This window comes from Rhinolophus sinicus, linkage group LG02, assembly GCF_036562045.2.
Source record: "Rhinolophus sinicus isolate RSC01 linkage group LG02, ASM3656204v1, whole genome shotgun sequence".
In the NCBI taxonomy this organism is placed as follows: Eukaryota; Metazoa; Chordata; class Mammalia; order Chiroptera; family Rhinolophidae; genus Rhinolophus; species Rhinolophus sinicus.
Window position 1 is genome coordinate 28,640,331 of NC_133752.1, and position 20,933 is coordinate 28,661,263.

The 20,933-nt window shown below is 36.2% G+C and overlaps 1 protein-coding gene across 2 annotated transcripts in view; it reads right to left on the reverse strand.

The window, feature by feature from the left end:
* The window catches only part of EGF (epidermal growth factor), an 89,541-nt gene that overhangs the window by 39,818 nt on the left and 28,790 nt on the right, over positions 1-20,933 (reverse strand). For both annotated transcript variants that reach the window (XM_019741968.2, XM_019741967.2), the window contains exons 6-10: positions 13,436-13,561; positions 12,234-12,356; positions 2,498-2,620; positions 1,506-1,631; positions 287-423 (exon numbers count right to left, since the gene is read on the reverse strand). In XM_019741968.2, coding sequence (XP_019597527.2) covers positions 287-423; positions 1,506-1,631; positions 2,498-2,620; positions 12,234-12,356; positions 13,436-13,561 — 635 coding nt within the window. The remainder of the gene's footprint in view (positions 1-286; positions 424-1,505; positions 1,632-2,497; positions 2,621-12,233; positions 12,357-13,435; positions 13,562-20,933) is intronic.

The window sequence follows — 20,933 nt, forward strand, 5'->3', positions numbered from 1 at the left end:
CTATGTCAGGCAACCATCCCCATCTCCAGAAAGGAAACTAAACTTAACATTTTGCTCAATCATCTCCAATAAAATGGCTGAATTATATCAAGGACCAGGGTTATGATAAGAGAAAAATCCTTAAAATTTATCAAATGATGTTTCAAAGTCTATATTTTAATTTTTCTGTTGTGAATGGATCTAGAAGAGGATTTTCAAGCAGCCCAGTTCATCTGTTAGGATAAAATCTTCTACTCTCTCCTTAAAGCAAGCACAGCCACATTTGTTTAAGTGACAAAAACCATACCTTATTTTCCACAGGGTCATGATCTAGGGCAAAAACTGTTCCCATTTGCTGGCTGAGCAGGGTTTCATAATTTGTTCCATCAAAATGCATGTGTCGAATATCTTGAGAATTGGCAAACAGCAAAAACGGTTGTGGTCCTGATAACCAAATTCAAATACGGCTTCATTTAAAATATGCTTTGGAACCCAAGAGGTACTTCTGACTCTTCCCTTTCATTGCACCCTCTTCCTTAATTTCTGCAGTATTTGTTTTCTTAATTTCTCACCAGTATAGGTTAAGACAGGCAAGAAGAGTTCCTCTTCCAGGAGGTGCCATATTGCCACAACTTTATCACTGGATTCCTCTCTGTCTAGGTGCCTGCTTTTAAAAAGCAAATTACTTATAAAAAGAGCCAGTATTAAATAACCAGCACCATCACTAAATGAGGCGAGTTTTAGTGCTGCAACCTCCTTGATTTACACATATTGAAACATATTAATATAACAGATTGTATTAATTCATGTCCAAATAAATACCCTTCTCTGGCCTGGGCACTTCTGAAAGGGAAGCATGACCGTATGAGTTACTAACAAGACCCTTGTTAATTTTCAGAGCTCAGATTATGCTATATTCACTAAGGCCCTGAGAAGGTAAGCGTACTGGGCTCTGACTAAGGCAAGCTCTGCAGGCTCATCATTATGTTATTCCAGATTACAAGCATGATGAACCTTAGGAAAGATGAAATCAATTTGGTATAAATCTTGGATTTCCAAGGCTGTTGAAGGACACAAGAGATAGGATATCAGAAGATAAAAAATAGTTAAAGCATACAACCTTATATTAAATTTTGACATGAAAAGGACAGAATTTGTCAAAGTATTATTATTATCACATTCACTGGAGAGTTGAAAATCAAGTCAATCGAGATATTTATTAAATTCCTCTTGTTTAAGTCTACCATGGTCTTCACATATACTGGAATACCTACTGGATGTTATAGCAAATCTTTGCTGAATACTAATTAACTTCTAAATATTCCTCAAAAACATGATTATTATTTATATTATTATTAATATTATTTATATTCATAATGTGATTTGTTGTCTACTTCCAGATATGTAAAAAATTAGACTTTCTACCCAGAAACCAAAAGCAATTTAATGCTCTATCTTTTAAATGAAATTTTGTTTTCATATAACCTTTTTTCAGAGACACACTTTTAAACACCCATAGCACTAACCTGAAGCTACACAGCTTTTTTTGTCCAGTTGTAGGTCATACCCAGGAAGGCAACCACATTGCCAGGACATTGGGCTAAGAGGAAGGCAGAGCTGGCTACATCCACCATTATCAGGTGATGAACAGCCTACAAAAAAAATTGCTTGGTAGTGATGCTATATCATTCATAAGTATAACAATTTTTCATCAAAATATTGAGGTGAGCCAAATATATGTTGATTTTTAAAATCATTTCTGCAGTCATTCACATTGCCTCAATCAACTTAATTTTTCAGAGAATAGAAGCAAAATTTCACTCTACTATACTTCCCTATAACCTGTTATCTTGAACCCTTCACATCCCAATGGCCCTTGTTCTCTTGTTCTACCACTGAGTCCAAGAACAAGTGCACTGGCAGCTGGCTGGAATCTGAAATACATTTTGATGAGTTTGGCAGCTGGTCTAACACTTCCTAGTGAGTAATACATATATTATTTTTCCTCTCACATATTTTTGGTCTCTTAACTTCTTTTGCTTTCTTTATTAAAAAAAAGGCCACATATAACTCTTCTGCTATTACATCCAGCACTCTGTATGCTTAAGTCTATGAAGATATAAGTAGAGAGGTATTTACAGGTGCAAGCAACAGGCTAAGCTCTTTGCATCCATCACCTGCATAATCCAGGAGGCAGGTATTTTTAACCTCTACAGATGAGGAAATTGAGACCAAGACAGGGCAAGTAACTAGTCCAAAATAACACTGCTAGTAAATGGTTGTCAGGCTGACTAATTTCAAAGCCCTTGCTCATAACCACTACACTTTGCTATTTAAAAACAAACAAACAAACAAACAAAACCCCAAAATCTTATTTAAATTTATGTTAATCTACTGCACAAATATCTTTCATTGTGTAGTGTTGGAAAATCTGTTCTTCTTTGTCAATAAGATGCAAGTTTTAGGTGTCACTTAGAAAATGAGTATTTTCAAACAAACAAAAGGAAAATAAACTTACCACTACATGTTTTTCCATCTGCCTCAAGCACTGAGCCTTCAGGACAGAAACATATGGGACCATCTGAAGTTAGAACACAGTCATGGCTGCATTCAGATGCATTGCTTGGACAGGAAATTAACTCTAATTAATGAAGAATAAAGTTAAGATTAGTGTTAAATCAGATTTGTGGAAATTTAGTAAAATCAATTGCAAATAAAAACATGTTATTTTGAAAAGAGTAACTTAAATAAAGATCAAACATTTATGAATTGCTGTGGTAATGGAAATATTAGCAGAAAGAAAAAAATTCAAATCTAAAAAAATTAAAGCAAAACTCTGATTTTGGAAAATGACACTAGTTTCCATTAAGTTTCTTTTATATCAACTAATATTTTTAAAGTCATTAGTCATCAAAACATTTTAAATGGAACTTGGGCAAATGATTCTCAAGTTCATCTGCAAAATTGATTTTATGTGTAGGGAAACCTAAAAATACTGTATTACTGTTGTTAGATGTAAGAAGAGAATGAGAGACTCTTAACAAATACCAAAATATATCATGAAGGTACAATAATTAAAACAGTGGGTAACGAGTGAGAGAAGAGAGGAGAATAGAACCAATTGGAAAGCTTATTTTAGAAAAGACTCAAGTACACATAAAAATGTAGTGTGTGATTAAGGTATTTTAATCATTGAGCATATGAAAGATGATATAATAAATGGTCAAGAAATAACTGAGTAAGGATTAGGGCAAAAGTTAAATTCCTAACCTACATCATACGCCAAAATCAATTCCAAGTAAATCAAAGATTAAAATACAAAATATATATCATAGAAGTTCTAGAAGTTTTGGCAATCAAGTGAGATTATGTGTGTTATGTTTGGCACATAGTGGACTCCATAGCACATTAACACTATGCACTTGAGTATATTTGCCAACAGGTACACCACATGGTTTTAGAAGAAGGTCAAGTCTCATAGGCAGGCACAAAGGTAATAGGTAATTTCCAAGAACTTCATTACCATCCATCCATTTTTATGTGCCTGATTTCATAGACACATGTGCCATCCAGACTGACTTATTCTCCATCATCTCTGACACAAGACTATAGAATATAAATGTTTACTTAGCTTTTTCTTTTCTACTTAGCTATACTAGTAGATTCAATAAGAATTCTACAAGAAGGTATCTGAATATGTAACCCTAAATTTGAGTTGAGAATATCCATATAAACTCATAATGTACTTCTTTTTAAATAGTGTATTCCTAGACCTGATCCCCCAAAAGGCCTAGAAACAATGACTACTTAGTCTCAGATTATGTTCTGTAATACAGTTTCTCATCAAAAGGAAGAAGCGCTCTTTGATAGATTGCTAATTCCAGTTCTAGGACACAGAATGTACAAGACAAGCCTGGCAAATATGGGCTACGGGTAACAAGGAAACTACCAAAGACGACTAGGGTCAGGAGCCCATTTGCAGAGGCTCCCACTGGCCAAACAGAAGATAGTGTGCTCATCGGTAAGGATAGCAACTGCAGTGGGTGGAAACATATAAAAAAATGTTAAAAATCCACCACTTATGCTGCCTTCACTATAAGAATTGTATCTTGAAGTAACCAAAGAGTTATGAGAGAAATTTTTCTTTATAAAGGTATTCCAATTAATAATTGAAAGGAAATACTAGAACTAGGTATCACCATTTGAAACTCTTGAAATAATAAATCTAGGGAATGATTGTTAATGACTGCTACAAACATTCCCTGAGAGATTACTGGGCTATTTCTTGCCCCCAGCCATTTTGGCAGCTTCAAGGTGTGTTCAGTTGGTGCAGTCTTGCACCTAAGGAAGGAAGACGGTAGCCAAAGAGAAGACAAAAAAGTTGTTGGAGTCAACTCTAGACTCCAACTCGTTACAAAAGGTGGAAAGTAGGTGCTAAGGGTGCAAGCACACTCTGAAAATGATTGACATAGCAAAGGGAAGCTGGTCATCCTTGCTAACAACTGCCCGGCCTTATGGCAATCTGAAATAGAGTACTACACCATGTTGGCCCAAATTGGTGTCCAGCATGACAATGTTAATAATAGTAATTGGGCACAGTGTTTGGAAAATACCACAGAACATGCACACTGGCTATCATTGATCGAGGTGATTCTATATCATTTCCCCGAAAATAAGACCTAGCCAGACAATCAACTCTAATGCATCTTTTGGAGCAAAAATTAACATAAGACTCAGTATTATATCATATTATATTATACTATACTATACTATATTATATTATATTATGTTATATAAGACTAGGCCTTATATTATAGGAAAATAAAACTGGGTCTTACATTAATTTTTGCTCCAAAAGATGCATTAGAGCTGATTGTTCAGCTAGGTCTTATTTTCGGGGAAAACCGGTATCATTATAAGCATGACAGAACAGGCTGGTAAAAAGCCAATCACTCAATTTTTTTTCCTTTCTTTCTTTTTTTTGGCGTAAAATAGGCCAGAGCTTGTTTCTAAAAGAGAAAGAAAAAGAAAGATTATTGGGGAAGTTTATGATGTGTCTCCAAGTGGAAATATAACCACACCTATGAAGTATTCTTGCCAAAAATGTCAAAGCCAAGTCTGATCAAGCCTTTAGATCTAACTACAAGTTTTTAGAAGAACAGGGGATGACATCATAAAAATGGAGGCATGAGGCGAGCCTCTTGAAATCTCCCCTGGAATTTACAACAAATTGAACAACTATAACTCTACAAAGGACTCCCTGCACAGCAGACAGGCAAGACTAAGAGGCGCACTACAGAAATCATCTAAAAGTGGGCAAATTGCGTGAGCAGGGGAGGAGGGAAGGGAGAAGTGCAGAGACAGGGCCAAGCGGGTGCAGAACGAAGACCTAGATTGGTGCTCTGAGCTCCCTGCTTCCCGAAACTACCACAGCTGCGGGACAGGGAAGAACTCGGACTGCTAGGGTTCCGCTTATGGCCCACAGGGCTGAGGGGGCAGCATATAACACGGCTGAACACAATGCTCATGGCAGAGACCTCGGAGCAAAAACTGAGGAAAGAAGGCTGAAAATGGTGGTTTAAGCCCTCACTGCCGAGCAGAGAATGGAGCCGTAGGCACTGAGACTAGCCGCCCCCTCCCTACCCTCCCAGAGCTCACCCTACCCCCACCTGCCCAATACTAGAAGTGGAACAGTAGCAGTGTCAGATCAGAAGAACAGAATATTTGCTGTTCTGAGAACTGTGGCCCAGTCTCACAGCCCAACTAGTTCCGGCAAAGGGGAGAGAGACGTGGAAGCAGGGCTGTGGCTGTGGTGGTGGTTGCCGCCATTGCTCTGGGCCACCCACCTCTCACAACCCACCCCGCCCCTGTCACCACCTATCTGGGTGTATCCCTGCAGGAGTAAACAGAACTGCTGAAACACACGGGCTCTGAATCTGGTGCAGGAAGAACTCTGGAACTTCAGAAGCTCTCCGCATACCCACATGGACGCGGCGCCCTATGACTCAGGTGAACTTTTCACAGAGGAGAAGCCCACCTTCCAGGGAATCCCCCCATTGAATGAGAAGCTGGAATAGTGCAGAGAAAACATAACACTACAGTGTGAGAGAGAAAAAAAGGCTGCAGTCGGAGAGAAAAAAGAACATTCTACCAACACGTACTGGAAAACAAAAGAAAGATCTTTTCCTATCAACCTGTTGAAAAACCCACTGCTGTAGATGTCTAGGAAGAGAAATAATAAGTCATTAATTGCCATGAATAACCAAGGCAACAAGAAAGCTCAGAAAGAAAGTGAAAAGTCTCCAGAAAATGAACTTAAAGATATGGAACTATGTGACTTAAATGACAGAGAATTCAAGATTGCAGTTCTGAAAAAACTCAACGAGATGCAAGAAAACACAGAAAGGCAGTTTAATGAACTCAGAAACACAATCAAAGAAAAACATGAACATTTTACCAAAGAGATTGAAATTTTAAAAAAGAACCAAATAGAATTTCTGGAGATTAAGAACTCAATAGAAGAAATGAAGAATGAAATAGCCAGCTTAGGTAGTAGAGTTGACCAGATGGAGGAAAGAATCAGTGACATCAAAGATTAAAACCCGGAAATGACATGGATGGAAGGAGAAAGAGACTTGAGACTTAAAAGAAATGAAAAAACTCTATAAGAACTTTCGGACTCCATCAGAAAGAACAATACTAGAATAATGGCCATACCAGAAGGAGAAGAAAGAGAGAAGGAACAGAGAGTATATTCAAACAAATAGTCGATGAGAACTTCCCAAACTTGTGGAAAGAACTGGATCCTCCAATCCAAGAAGCAAATAGAACACCTAATTACCTCAACACCAACAGGCCTTCTCCAAGGCACATTGTATTGAAGCTGTCAAAAATCAACAACAAAGAAAGAATCCTCAAGGCAGCCAGGGAAAAGAAGACGGTAACCTACAAAGGAAAGCCTATTTGATTATCATCAGATTTTTCAGCAGAAACTCTACAAGCCAGGAGGGAGTGGAACCAAATATTCAAACTATTGAAAGAAAGATATCATGAGCCAAGAATAATATATCCAGCAAAGATATACTTTAGATATACTTGAGATATTCAGAAGCTGAGGGAATTTTCTAACACATGACCTGCACTACAAGAAATACTGAAGGAGGATATTCGACCAGCAAAAATAGTGATAATTTGTGACAACCAAAACATAAAAGGGGGGAGAGTAAAGGCCTGAACTGGAATATTGGAATGGAGAAAGTAAGTATGCTGAAGAAAATGGAATACTCTAAATATCAAACTTTCTTTTACATAAACTTAATGGTAACCACTCAAAAAAAAAAAAAAAATCCAGAACTGAAATATATAACATAGTAAAAGAAGAAACAGAGGTAAAAATCATAGAATACCACCACGCAGAAATAATAGACAAAACAAAAAGGCAAAGAAACAATGGAGACACAGTCTTACCAGAAAACCAAAGATAGAATGATAGAAAATCCTCACATACCAATAATTACCTTAAATGTAAATGGACTGAACTCACCAATAAAAAGGCACAGAGTAGCAGACTGGATCAAAAAACTAAACCCACCATAAGCTGCCTCCAAGAGACACATCTCAGCTACAAGAACAAACAGAGACTCAAAGTGAAAGGGTGGAAATTGACACTCCAAGCAAATGGTATCCAGAGAAAATCAGGTGTAGCCATACTGATATCAGATGAAACAGACTTCAGGATAAAAAAGGTAACGAGAGACAAAGATGGACATTTCATAATGATAAAGGAGACTATAGAACAAGAAGACATAATAGTCATCAATATTTATGCCCCCAATCAGGGAGCACCGAAATATACCAAGCAACTAATAACAGACCTAAAGGGAGAAATTGACCAAAACACAATTATACTAGGGGACATAAATACATAATTGACAGCTATGGATAGATCATTGAAACAGAAAATAAATAATGAAATAGCAGCCCTAAATGACACATTAGATGAAATGGACATAATTGACATTTATAGAGCACTTCATCCTAAAACATCAGACTATACATTTTTTGTAGCATACATGGAACATTCTCAAGGATAGACCATATATTGGGACATAAAACTAGACTCAGCAAATTTAAGAAAACTGAAATCACACCAAGCATATTCTCTGATCACAAGGCTTTGAAATTGGATATTAACCACAAAAAGAAAGCAGGAAAAACCACAACTATGTGGAGATTAAATAACCTACTTTTAAACAATGACCAGGTCACAGAAGAAATAAGAGGAGAGATTCAAAGATACATAGAAACAAATGAGAATGAAAATACATACTACCAAAATTTTGGGGATGCAGCAAACACAGTTTTTAGAGGAAAATTTATATCATTACAGGCCTATCTCAAGATACAAGAAAAATCCCAAATAAATAACCTCATGATACACCTTAAAGAACTAGAAAAAGAAGAACAAATGAAACCCAAGGTCAGCAGAAGCAAGGAAATAATAAAAATCAGAGCAGAACTAAATGAAATAGAGAACAAAAAGACAATAGAAAAAATTAATGTGACAAAGAGCTGGTTCTTTGAAAAGATTTACAAAATTGACAAACTCTTGGCTAGACTCACTAAGATAAAAAGAGAAAAGACACTAATAAATAAAATCAGAAATGAGAGAGGGGATGTTATCATGGATGCCACAGAAATACAAAGCATCATTCAAGAATACTATGAAGGACTATGTGCCACCAAATTGAATAACCTAGAAGAAATGGACATATTCTTACAAACATATAGCCTTCCTAGGCTGAATCATGAAGTAGAAAATCTAAATAGACCGATCATCAGTAAGGAAATTGAATCAGTCATCCGAAACCTTCCCAAAAGCAAAAGTCCGGGACCAGATGACTTCACTAGTGAATTCTACCAAACTTTCAAAGAGGATCTAATACCTTTCCTAATCAAACTCTTCCAAAAAATTGAAGAAGAGACAGTACTCCCTGACTCATTTTATGAGGCCAACATTACCCTGATATCAAAACTGGATAAGGATAACACAAAAAAAGAAAATTACAGACCAATATCTCTGATGAATACAGATGCAAAAATCCTAAATAAAATTCTAGCAAATTGAATGCAACAATGCATTAAAAAGATTATTCATAACGACAAAGTGAGGTTCATCCAGGAGCACAAGGATGGTTCAACACACACAAATCTATCAATGTGATACACCACATAAACAAAATAAAGGACAAAAATCATATGATTATATCAATTGATGCAGAAAAAGCATTTGACAGGTACAACATCCATTTATGATTCAAACACTTAATAAAATAGGTATAGAAGGAAAATACCTCAACATAGTAAAGGCCATATATAACAAACCTTCAACTAATATCATAATTAATTGTGAAAAACTGAAGCCCTTTGCTGTATGTTCAGAAACGTGATAGGGCTGTCCCCCATCACCTCTGCTTTTCAATATAGTATTGGAATTCCTCGTTAGAGCAATCAGGCAAGAGAAAGAAACAAAAGGCATCCAAATTGGGAATGAAGAAGTTAAATTGTCACTCTTTGCAGATGACATGATAATATTTATAGAAAACCCTAAAGACTCCACCAAAAAGCTATTAGAAACAATAAATGAATACAGTAAAGTTGCCAGCTACAAAATCAACATACAAAAGTGCGTTGCATTCCTATATACTAACAATGAAATCTCAGGAAAAAAAAATTCCTTTTGCAATTGCAACAAAAAGAATAAAATACGTAGGAATAAAGCTAACCAAGGGTGTGAGAGATCTATATGCTGAAAACTAACACACAATTTTAAAAGAAATTGAAGAAGACACAAAGAAATGGAAAGACATCCGTGCTCATGGATTGGAAGAATCAACATAGTTAAAATGGCCATATTACCCAAAGCAATATACAGATTTAACGCAATCCCCATCAAAATCCCAATGGCATTTTTTAAAGAAATAGAACAAAAAATCATCAGAGTTGTATGGAACCACGAAAGACTCCGAATAGCCAAAGCAATACAAAGAAAAAAGAACAATGCTGGAGGTATCACACTCCCTGACTTTAGCTTGTACTACAGGTCAACAATAATCAAAACAGCATGGTATTGGCAGAAAAACAGACACACAGACCAATGGAATAGAATTGAGAACCAGGAAATAAACCCACATAACTATGGACAGACAATTTTTGACAAATAAGAAAAAAACATACAATGGAGAAAAGACAGCCTCTTCAATAAATAGTGCTTGGAGAATTGGATAGCCACGTGCAAAAGAATGAAAGTGGACTGCTATCTGTCACCTTGTACCAAAATTAACTCAAAATGGATCAAAGACCTAAGCATAAGACCTGACACAATAAACTGCATAGAAGAAAACATAGGTACTAAACTGATGGACCTTGGGTTCAAAGAGCATTTTATGAATTTGACTCCAAAGGCAAAGGAAGTAAAAACTAAAATAAGTGAATAGGACTGTAAAAGATTTAAAAGCTCTGCACCGCAAAAGAAACCATTGACAAAATAAAGAGGCCACCAACTGAAAGGGAGAAGATTTTTGCAAGCAATGCCCCTGATAAGGGGCTAATATCCAAAATATACAAGGAACTCATACAACTCAACAACAATAAAACAAACAACCCAATTGAAAAATGGGCAGAGGATCTGAAGAGACATTTCTCCAAAGAAGACATACAAATGGCAAAAAGACAAATGAAAAAATGCTCAACATCACTAATCATCAGAGAAATGCAAATAAAAACTACAATGAGATACCACCTCACCCCAGTTAGAATGGCTATCATCATCAAGACAAATAGTATCAAGTGTTGGAGAGGCTGTGGAGAAAAAGGAACCCTCACACTGTTGGTGGGAATGCAGATTGGTGCAGCCACTATGGAAGGCAGTGTGGAGGTTCCTCAAAAAATTAAGAATAGAATCACCATATGACCCAGCAATCCCTCTCCTGGGTATCTACCAAAAAAAATCTGAAAACATTTATCCATAAAGACACGTGTGCTCCAGTGTTCATTGCAGTTTTATTTACAGTGGCCACGATATGGAAACAACCAAAATGTCCTTCGATAGATGAATGGATAAAGAAGTTGTGGTATGTATTCACAATGCAATACTATTTGGCAGTAAATAAAGATGAAACAGTACCATTTGCAACAACATGGATGGATCTTGAGACTATAATGCTAAGCGAAGTAAGTCAGACAGAAAATATAGAGAACCATATGATTTCACTGATATGTGGTATATAAAACTGAAGACAACAAAAGAACAAGACAAACAAATGAAGGGAAAAAAACCTCATAGACACAGACAATAGTTTAGGGGTTACCAGAGGGTAAGGGGGGAGGGGAGCTCTAGAAGAGGGTAAACGGGATCTAATACGTGGTGATGGAAAGAGAAGTGACTGGATGTTGAACACACAATGTAAGATATAGATGATGTATTACAGAATTGTACACCTGAAATCTATGTAACTTTACTAACAATTGTAACCCCAATAAACTTCAATTTAAAAAAAAAGAAGAAGAAGAACAGGGACATCACAGAAGTACCATCAGTAAAATCTAAACTGTGAGAAACTACAGGAAAAAAATGGTTTCTTCAATAAATACTTGCAAGGGGAATAAAAAGAGGATAGAGAATCTGAAGAACAAAAGACAGGTGTATCAACCTAACACAACACATAGAGATTGTCTGGATACTTATTCAAACAAAGAAACTTCAAAAAACTGTTAGAAATAATTTGGAAATTGACCAAATATTTGATGTTATTAAGGAATTGTTATTTTTTAGATGTGATAATGGTACTGTGATTATATCTGAAAACTGACTGGATATTAGATGATATTAGGAGGCTACAGGTAGTCTTTTAGACATAATAATATATCATGATTATGTTTTTAACATGCTTATCTTTCAGTGATATATAATGAAATATAAAATATGGATAAAGACATACATATATATATATATATATATATATATATATATATATATATATATACATATACATGGTTCCCAACGTTAGAGGTTTTGATTTAACAGGTGTGGGATAGAATCTAGTCATTCATGTTTTAAAAAGCAAAACAAAATAAAACTGCAAAGTAATCCTGATGCATACTGTTAATTGAGGACCACCAACCCAGACCATAGGCACCTTAGAAACATCAGTGAAAACGAAGGAAATAACACAGTAAATACTTGTTGTACTTACGGTGACACCGTTTCCCATCAGGAAGCAGAATAAATCCTCTAGGGCATGTGCAATAATAGGATCCAGGGATGTTTTCACACCCCAGAGTACAGCCATGATTCCAAAAGGCACATTCATTGACATCTGCACAATCACAACAGCAAAACACAGTCAGGTGGTTATGTTTGAAAATAAATTGTAGTATCACTAATAAATATGCCCAAAGTAGGGTATCTCACACTTGTATCTGCTGTACCTGACCATGAAAAGACTGTTTTTGCTACTCTAGTAAAGGATGAAAGAAGTCAGTTCAATTATCATAAAAGCCATTTTTATTCTGTAATAGTGTATACTTTCAAATATAGATTTTCATACTAGAATTACCCTTGGGAAAAAGTAGTACTGTTTCCCCTGAAAAGATAGAGCCATTTAAGGCAGGACTGTTGATAGTTCTTGACAAGGATGGGACATCACTTCTCTGCTCTTCAGCCTCACCTTGCTGACAGGAGCCCACACGTGAATGTGGGCACAGCCCCCAGCAGCGTCTGACTGGCTGACACCCAGCCTTCCAGATCAGTTCTATGAGATGGCTCCCTCCAACTAGTCCCAGGTAAGCAGGGGCCTATACCTAACAGGTAGGTGTCAAGTTTACCTGAAGTCTCACCCCAATTACTTCCATTGAGTATGACTGTAGCCATTGGGTTCTTTTCTTCAGTCATTCACTGGGGCTCCCAGGAGAAAGGACCCAAATTTCTCCTGGGCTCATTAAATTTGGCCTGGAGTCTCAAATAAGAGGATCCGTAGATGACCAGCTTGCCACACATTTCCTACAGATTCCCACTAGACCTTAATGGCATATGATGTGGAGTCACAAACTCTTTGAGAATCTTATGATAGTTATGGAACTATTTCCCTAAAACATTTGCAGATGCTGACATTTTACACACAGTCAAAACCACAGAGGTCCATGGAGTGTACTCAGCAAAGCTCTGCCTTATGTCAACCCTGAGTAGCCTCTGAAAGCATTTGATCTAGGAACACAAGATATAAAGAAGGCCTGAAAGTATTACAAAAGCTTTAAAAATGGGGAAAATAAAATTGTTTTTCTGGGGAAAGAAGTGGAGGGGAGTGGAGTCGTTTCACATTGAGGCTCAGATGGCCCACTAAAGACCAGCCGCTGGCTCGGGTGGCTATCTTTGCTTCAGGAAGCGACTGCACATTACCTTCACAGTACTTTCCATCTTGGCTTAAAGCATATCCTTCCATACATGTGCACAGGTGGGACTTAGGTTCTTGTCCACACACGCTGCCTCCGCAGTTGCCTTTCCTCAGTTTGCAGAGTTTCTGATCTAAAAGACAAGATGGTTTATTTGAAGTAGAGGTGTGTTTTGGCAGGGGACAATGTTTGATCCCTTCATAGTTCTTAAGAAGTCTAATCTCCCTGTGACATCAACAGGGGTGTTGTCTTTCACGGTGGTGGCACTGCTTTAGGGTCAGATAGCTTTAGCTGGATTCTGTCAGAAGCCCATTTATTTCTCTAATTGTATTTCTCCTACGAAAACTCTCAGGATAGGGCATACTAATCAGCTGGAGATGTCATTCCAAATACTAAGCACAACTTAGCTTTTCATTCTGATTTACTTTTATATATATATAAAAATAAAGTACATAAAAAAAATTCTGAAAATGAAATATCTCTTTAAGAAATAAAAACGTTTGAAACCTAAGAACGTCTCTCTCTTTTTTTAAATTAATGTTTATTGGGGTGACAATTGTTAGTAAAGTTACATTGATTTCAGGTGCACAATTCTGTAACACATCATCTATATCTCACATTATGTGTTCACCACCCAGAGTCAGTTCCCCTTCTATCACCATATATTTGACTCCATTTATCCTCTTCTGAACGTCCCCTACCCCGTTACCTCTGGTAACCACTAAACTATTGTCTATGTCTATGAGGTTTTTTTTCTTCATTTGTTTGTCTTGTTCTTTTGCTGTTTTCAGTTTTAGATACCACACATCAGTGAAATCATAATGGTTCTCTATATTTTCTGTCTGACTTATTTAGCTCAGCATTATAATCTCAAATCCATCCATGTTGTCGCAAATAGTACTATTTCATATTTTCTTACAGCCGAATAGTATTCCATTGTGTATATATACCACAACTTCTTTATCCATTCATCTATCGAAGGACACTTTGGTTGTTTCTATGTCTGGCCACCATAAATAGAGCTGCGATGAACATTGGAGCACATACGTGTTTATGGATAAATGTTTTTAGATTTTTTGGGTAGATACCCAGGAGAGGGATTGCTGGGTCATATGGTAATTCTATTCTTAATTTTTTGAGGAACCTCCACACTGTCTTCCATAGTGGCTGCACCAGTCTGCATTCCCACCAACAGTGTGTGAGGAAGAACATCTTTTCTTAAGTATAATATTTGTAGGTCAGATCTATATATTTAGCTGTTTTTAGGATCTTTATTTAAAGAGCATCTTTCAGATTTAATATATACCATTACCATATATTTTATCCCCAAATTCTGAGTTTATTGCTGCCAGTGTTCCATATTTTACAAAATAGCCCAGGGTGTATAGCAAAATCTGCTCAGTGAGGTAGGTGCTTGGGTTGAATTAGCCAAATGTATTGAACAACAAATGGCCAACATGGTAACTTGGATTTCCATACAGAGCCAGAGTCAAGAGCTAAACTAGTAACATATATATCTCTGTTCAAATTTTGTTTTTGTTTTTTTTTTTTGCCAGTGTTAACAATGATAGAACCTTTGTAAAATACCCTGGAAAATACAGAATTAAGCTTGAGTCTGAGGGCAGATCCTAGGATGCAGGTAGATATGGAGGCCAGAGCTCCGGCAAGAGGTGACCTCTGAGGGAAAAGATGGGGGTAATGGACTCTGAATCACGACATGGCTGAGGTCAGCAAGAGCCTGTGAATAATGAGAGGAGCTGAGGGGCCAAGGGCAGGACTACCAAAAACAGTCTTGCTATGAAGGGCACAAGAAACAAACCAGTGAGGGGCTGAACACAGCAGTGTGAGGGGCTGAGACCGCTCTCCAGGTAGGTCTCTGTTGATCTACTTATAAATTTTCCTCACTCTGACTCTACCTGTTACCTACTATTTTAAGTCACTAAACACTTTTCGTAACCAATAATAGCAAAACGCATTAGAAACATATTCTTGCCTCTTTAAAATGTCCCTAATGTGCATCAAGACAACCTGGAGGGCATGTCACACTCTAGAGATTCTGATTTGGTAAATCAAGAGACTGGCTCAGGAATCTGCACTTCTCACAGGATCAGAGTGATTCTGAAGTTGGGAATCTTCACATCACACTCTGAGAAATAACAGCCTCATGTCCTTATGAGACATCCCTCCTTCATCTCAGTTATGGATACCTCCTTTAACCTGACCTGTGTTATTTCTTTACTTATTTTAAATGTGATTATTCAGATCTCTTGACAGAATTAATTGCACAAGTAATCTTGCCAATTACTCAGTACTGTTGCAACATTACCTACTAAATCAGTTAAGATTTACACTGAAAAGTTCTTTGGATATTGATTCCAAATATTTTGTTTCTTGTCCATGTTTTTTATGGCAATTACACATGTATAGTTACATGTTTTTTCATGTTCCTACATGCTTCACATATCAAAATTTTAATTAAGCACAATTAAAAATAAAATGACTGAAAATTTTAAAGTAAATGACTAAAACTAGAAACTTGTAAATTTATTGGAGACAAAAATACATCCACTGCAAATTTCTAAAAAAAAAAAAAGAGAATATTATTTTTTAACTTTAATTTTTATAAAGTTTTTAAGTGAACAACAACAAAAATCCAGAAGTGTTTGACTCAGCCTTTTAATAGCATCAAAGTGCTTCCACTTTCCTGAGGTGACAAAAAATCGAATGGTTACACTTCCTGTAAATATCTCTTATAAAAACCTTTCCAAACCCCGTGTGATAGATGGCCACTGGATTAATAATTAGGGAAACTGAGTTCTGTCCTGGTTCTGCCTTTTACATCCAATCACTTTTCTTTTTGATCTCAGTTTTCTAATCCATGAAATTAAAGGATTGAAGTAGATATTCTCTGAGACCCCTCACTTGAAAAAAAAAAATTATGGTTCTATACACAATCAGATGTTTGTGGTACATTCCTCTAAGTTTATACTTCTAAAGATTCACTAATCTTAATTACTGCTTATAATATGTTAATGGAGATTCAGACTGATTAATGAAGCAAATAATTAGTTATAAGGTACAGTAAATGTTCTGTTCATCTAGATCCAATATTATCTTTTTTGGGGGGGTTACTTTTCCACTACCTCTCACTTGCTTTTATGTGTGTTCTTATCATCATCATCACCATCACAATTATGTATACTAGTATGTATACATAAATATTTCTTTTCATTAATCAATAAGCTTCTGAAGATAAGGCATATATATACAGATAATATACATATGTATAATATATATACAGATTTTATGTATTTATGTGTGTGTTTATATATATATATATACACATTCCATTCACATTTAGAGTCCCATTTAGCATGGTGCCTTTTACAACATAGGTGTACTACAGACATCTGGAACACATGCACAAAAAGTTGTGTCACCTGCAACTTAACTCCTTTATTTGGTTTCTACTTCAATTTCCAGTCAACCTTAGAGTTAGAACTCAAACAGATGGTCAGACTATGCTAGCCGAGTACCCTTTCCATTGTACCATGCTGCTAATGGCTTTAATGACACTTATTAATAATATACAACCCTTTTCAAAGATGAGCATAGGCAGGAAAGCAATCACTATTCTCCTCTGAATGGTCGTACTGATGATGTGACCTGAATTCAGACACTGAACACTTTAAAAGGTCATTTTAGAAAGTGACAAAACATAGAGGATTAAGGGCTATTTTTGTTTGTTTGTTTATTCTCCTTAATCTTCTGCTGTTCTTGAGCTTCAAATTAGGCCAAAGCTAGCACTCAAAATGCTGTTGCTGACCTCAGATAATACCCCCTCCCAGATCCCAGCAGTGGGGCTTAATTACCTTTGAGATCATATTAAAGCTCCTAATCACAGAGTTTAATGTCCACCACCAACTGTGCCTTCAGTAACTGCCTGGCTAACACACAGGCTCTCAGGAGCTTTACTACAGCCAAATAAATCTATGGATTTTACCCTGGCCCAGTTCTGAAACAATGCACATGGGATTTCCTATCCTGCTTTCTTCCTGCTGATCACACCTTTTTTTCTACAACAAATTTACTGTAAGACTTACATCATCGAAAAAGCCTTACTATTCTCTTGCATTTGAACCCATTCGTTTTAATCATTTTTGTAACTAAATATTTTGCACCCTCAATATTTAGCATATTCAATAAAAAATTTGAACATTTATAAAGCATTTACATGATCACATTTAATTTTCATAACAAGCCTTTGATCTATGCAGAGTGAGTATTAACTTCTGTTTTACAGATTAGGAAATAGTGCCTTAAGGATCATGTATAGGTCATAAGGGGTAAGACTTGGACTCAAGCTCAAGTCTTCCACTTGTAGAACCCATCTCCTTACTACATATATATTATCTGTGTATATGTATATATGTATTCTTATGTGTGCATATATATATATATAAAATATGAGTTTTTACAGAAAAATATATATTGCAGGCATTCATTTTATTACACTTTATTGTGCTTCGGAAACATTACATTTTGTATGAATTGAAGGTTTGTGGCAACCCTGCATCAAGCAAGTCTATCAGTGCCATTTTTCCAACAGCATTTGCTTCCTTCATGTCTCTGTGTCACATTCTGATAATTCTCACAATTTTTTCAAACTTTTAAATTATTATTATATTTGTTATGGTAATTTGTGATTAGGGCTTTTTGATAATATCATTGTAATTGTTTACAATAGTAAACAGAAGTAAACAATCCCTCTGCTTGGGCCTCCCTATTCTATGAGACAAAACGATACTGAATTTAGGCAAATTAATAACCCTACAATAGCTTCTAAGTGTTCAAGTGAAAGGAGGAGTCCCACGTCTCTCACTTTAAATCAAAAGTTACAAATGATTAAGTTTGTGAGAAAGGCATTTCAAAAGCCAAGATAGGTCAAAACTAGGCCTCTTGCACCAAACAGTTAGCCAAGTTGTGAATACAAAGGAAAAGTTCTTCTAGGAAACTAAAAGTGCTACTCCAGTGAACACATGAATGAGAAGGTGAAACAGTCTTTGTTGTTGATATGGAGAAAGCTTTAGTGGTCTGGGTAGAATATCAAACCAGCCACAACATTTCCTTAAGCTTTAATTCAGAGCAAGGCCCCAACTCTCTTCAATTCTAGAAAGGCTGAGAGAGGTGAGAAAGTTGCAGAAGGAAAATATGAAGCTAGCAGAGGGTTGGTTCATGAGGTTTATGGAAATAATCCATCTCGATAACATAAAAGTGCAAGATGAAACAGCAAGTACTGACATAGAAGCTGCAGCAAGTTATCCAGAAGACCTAGCTAAGATAACTGACAAAGGTGGCTATACTACACAACAGCCTTTCAATGTAGACCAAACAGACTTATATTAAAAGAAGATGCCATCTAGAACTTTCACAGCTAGAGAGAAGTCAATGCCTGGCTTCAGAGCTTCAAAGGACAGGCTAATTCTTTTATTAGGGGCTAATACAGCTGGTGACTTTAAGTTGAAACCAATTTTCAATTACTATTCCCTAAATCCTAGAGCCTTAAGAATTATGTTAAATCTACTCTGCCTGTTATCTATAAATGAAAATGCAAAGCCTGGAGGACAGCACATCTGTTACAATATGGTTTACTAAATATTTTAAGCCCACTATTGGACATACTATTCAGAAAAAATAATTTTTTTCAAAAAGTAACTGCTCACTGACAATGCACCTGGTCACCCAAGATCTCTGATGAGATATACAATGAGATTAATGTTATTTTCATGCCTCCTAATACAACATCCATTCTGCAGGCCATGAGTCAAGGGGTAATTTTGACTTTCTAGTCTTATTATTTAAGAAATACATTTTGTAAGTCTATAGCTGCCGTACAGTGATTCCTCTGATGGAGCTGGGAAAAATGAATTGAAAACCTTTTGGAAAGAGTTCACTAGTCTATATGTCATTAAGAACATTCATGATTCATGGGCAGAGGCTAAAACATCAACACTAACAGGAGTTTGGAAGAAGTTGATTTGGACCCGCATGGATGACTTTGAGGAGTTCAAGCCTTCAGTGGAGTAAGTAACTGTAGATATGGTGGAAATAGCAAGAGAACCAGAATTATTGGAGCTTGAAGGTGTGACTGAATTGCTCCAATCTCATGATAAAACGTGAACAGAAGAGGAGTTACTTCTTATGGATGAGCAAAGAAAGTGGTTTCTTGACATGGAATCTACTCCTGGTGAAGATGCTGTGAAGATTGTTGAAATGACAACAAAAGACTTAGAATATTACATAAACTTAGTTAATGATGCAAAGGCAAGGTTTGAGAGGACTAACTTCAATTTTGAAAGAAGTTCTACTGTGGGTAAAACACCATCAAACAGCACCACATGTTACAGAGAAATTGTTTGCGAAAGAGAGAATCAATCGATGTGGCAAACTTCATTCTTATTTTAAGAAATTGCCACAGCCAACCTCATCCTCATCACTCAACAGCCATCATCATTGAGGCAAGACTCTCTATGGGAAAAGATTACAACTCTCTGAAGAATCAGATGATAGTTAGCATTATTTAGCAATAAAGTGTTTTAATTAAAAATTAAAGGAATATACATTGTTTTTTCAGACTTAATGCTATTGCACACTTAATAGACCACAGTATAGTGTAAACACAACTTTTATATACACTGGGAAACTAAAAAATGTGTGTGACTCGCTTTATCGTGATACTTGCTTTATTGTGGTGATCTGGAACTGAACCCGCAGGATCTCTGAGGTGTGCCTATATTTCTATGATACATATAATGTACATATTATATGTAATATATACAATATTATATATAACAGATGAATTATATTATATTATATATAATATATGAATATAAAATATATAAAGTTACATATAAATATTTTTTCTATAATCCATAGTCATATTTTTGTTTATTTATTGTCTTTCTCATTAGTGAGTTCCCTAATAAATTACTCCCTCAACTTCCTCAAAACACTTCCCAAACTGTATAATATAGAAGTTTATTCTTCTTTGTTAATAGAAAACAACGAGGAAGAAAATACAAGAATGATCATTTTGTACTACTAGAATTTGTAATCACGGTTTTAAAAAATCACTTAGCCAGAATTCATCTACTTGGTATTATTAATCATCTAAACCCCTCTAAGAATAATAAAGTAAAACAAATCAACAGCCTCCTAGCAGTTAAAAAATAAATGCTCTTTACTCTCAATAGAGCTGGTCGTGCCCACTCAGTCTTTCCTATTTTATACCCATTTCTGACAAATCTGGGCAGCCCACTGCTTGAACATGAGAATACAAGGTGTATATTCTTCTCTCCCATTGTTCCCATCTCCACCCCCGCTGCATTCCCTGATGGCACAAGTGGCTACATGGTTCCAGTGGTCTTTCTTGCTGAGCCCAGACATAGCCTCAGCCCAGCTTCCATACCTCCCAGGGCAGTTACTGGGAGACAGCAGGAGAGGTG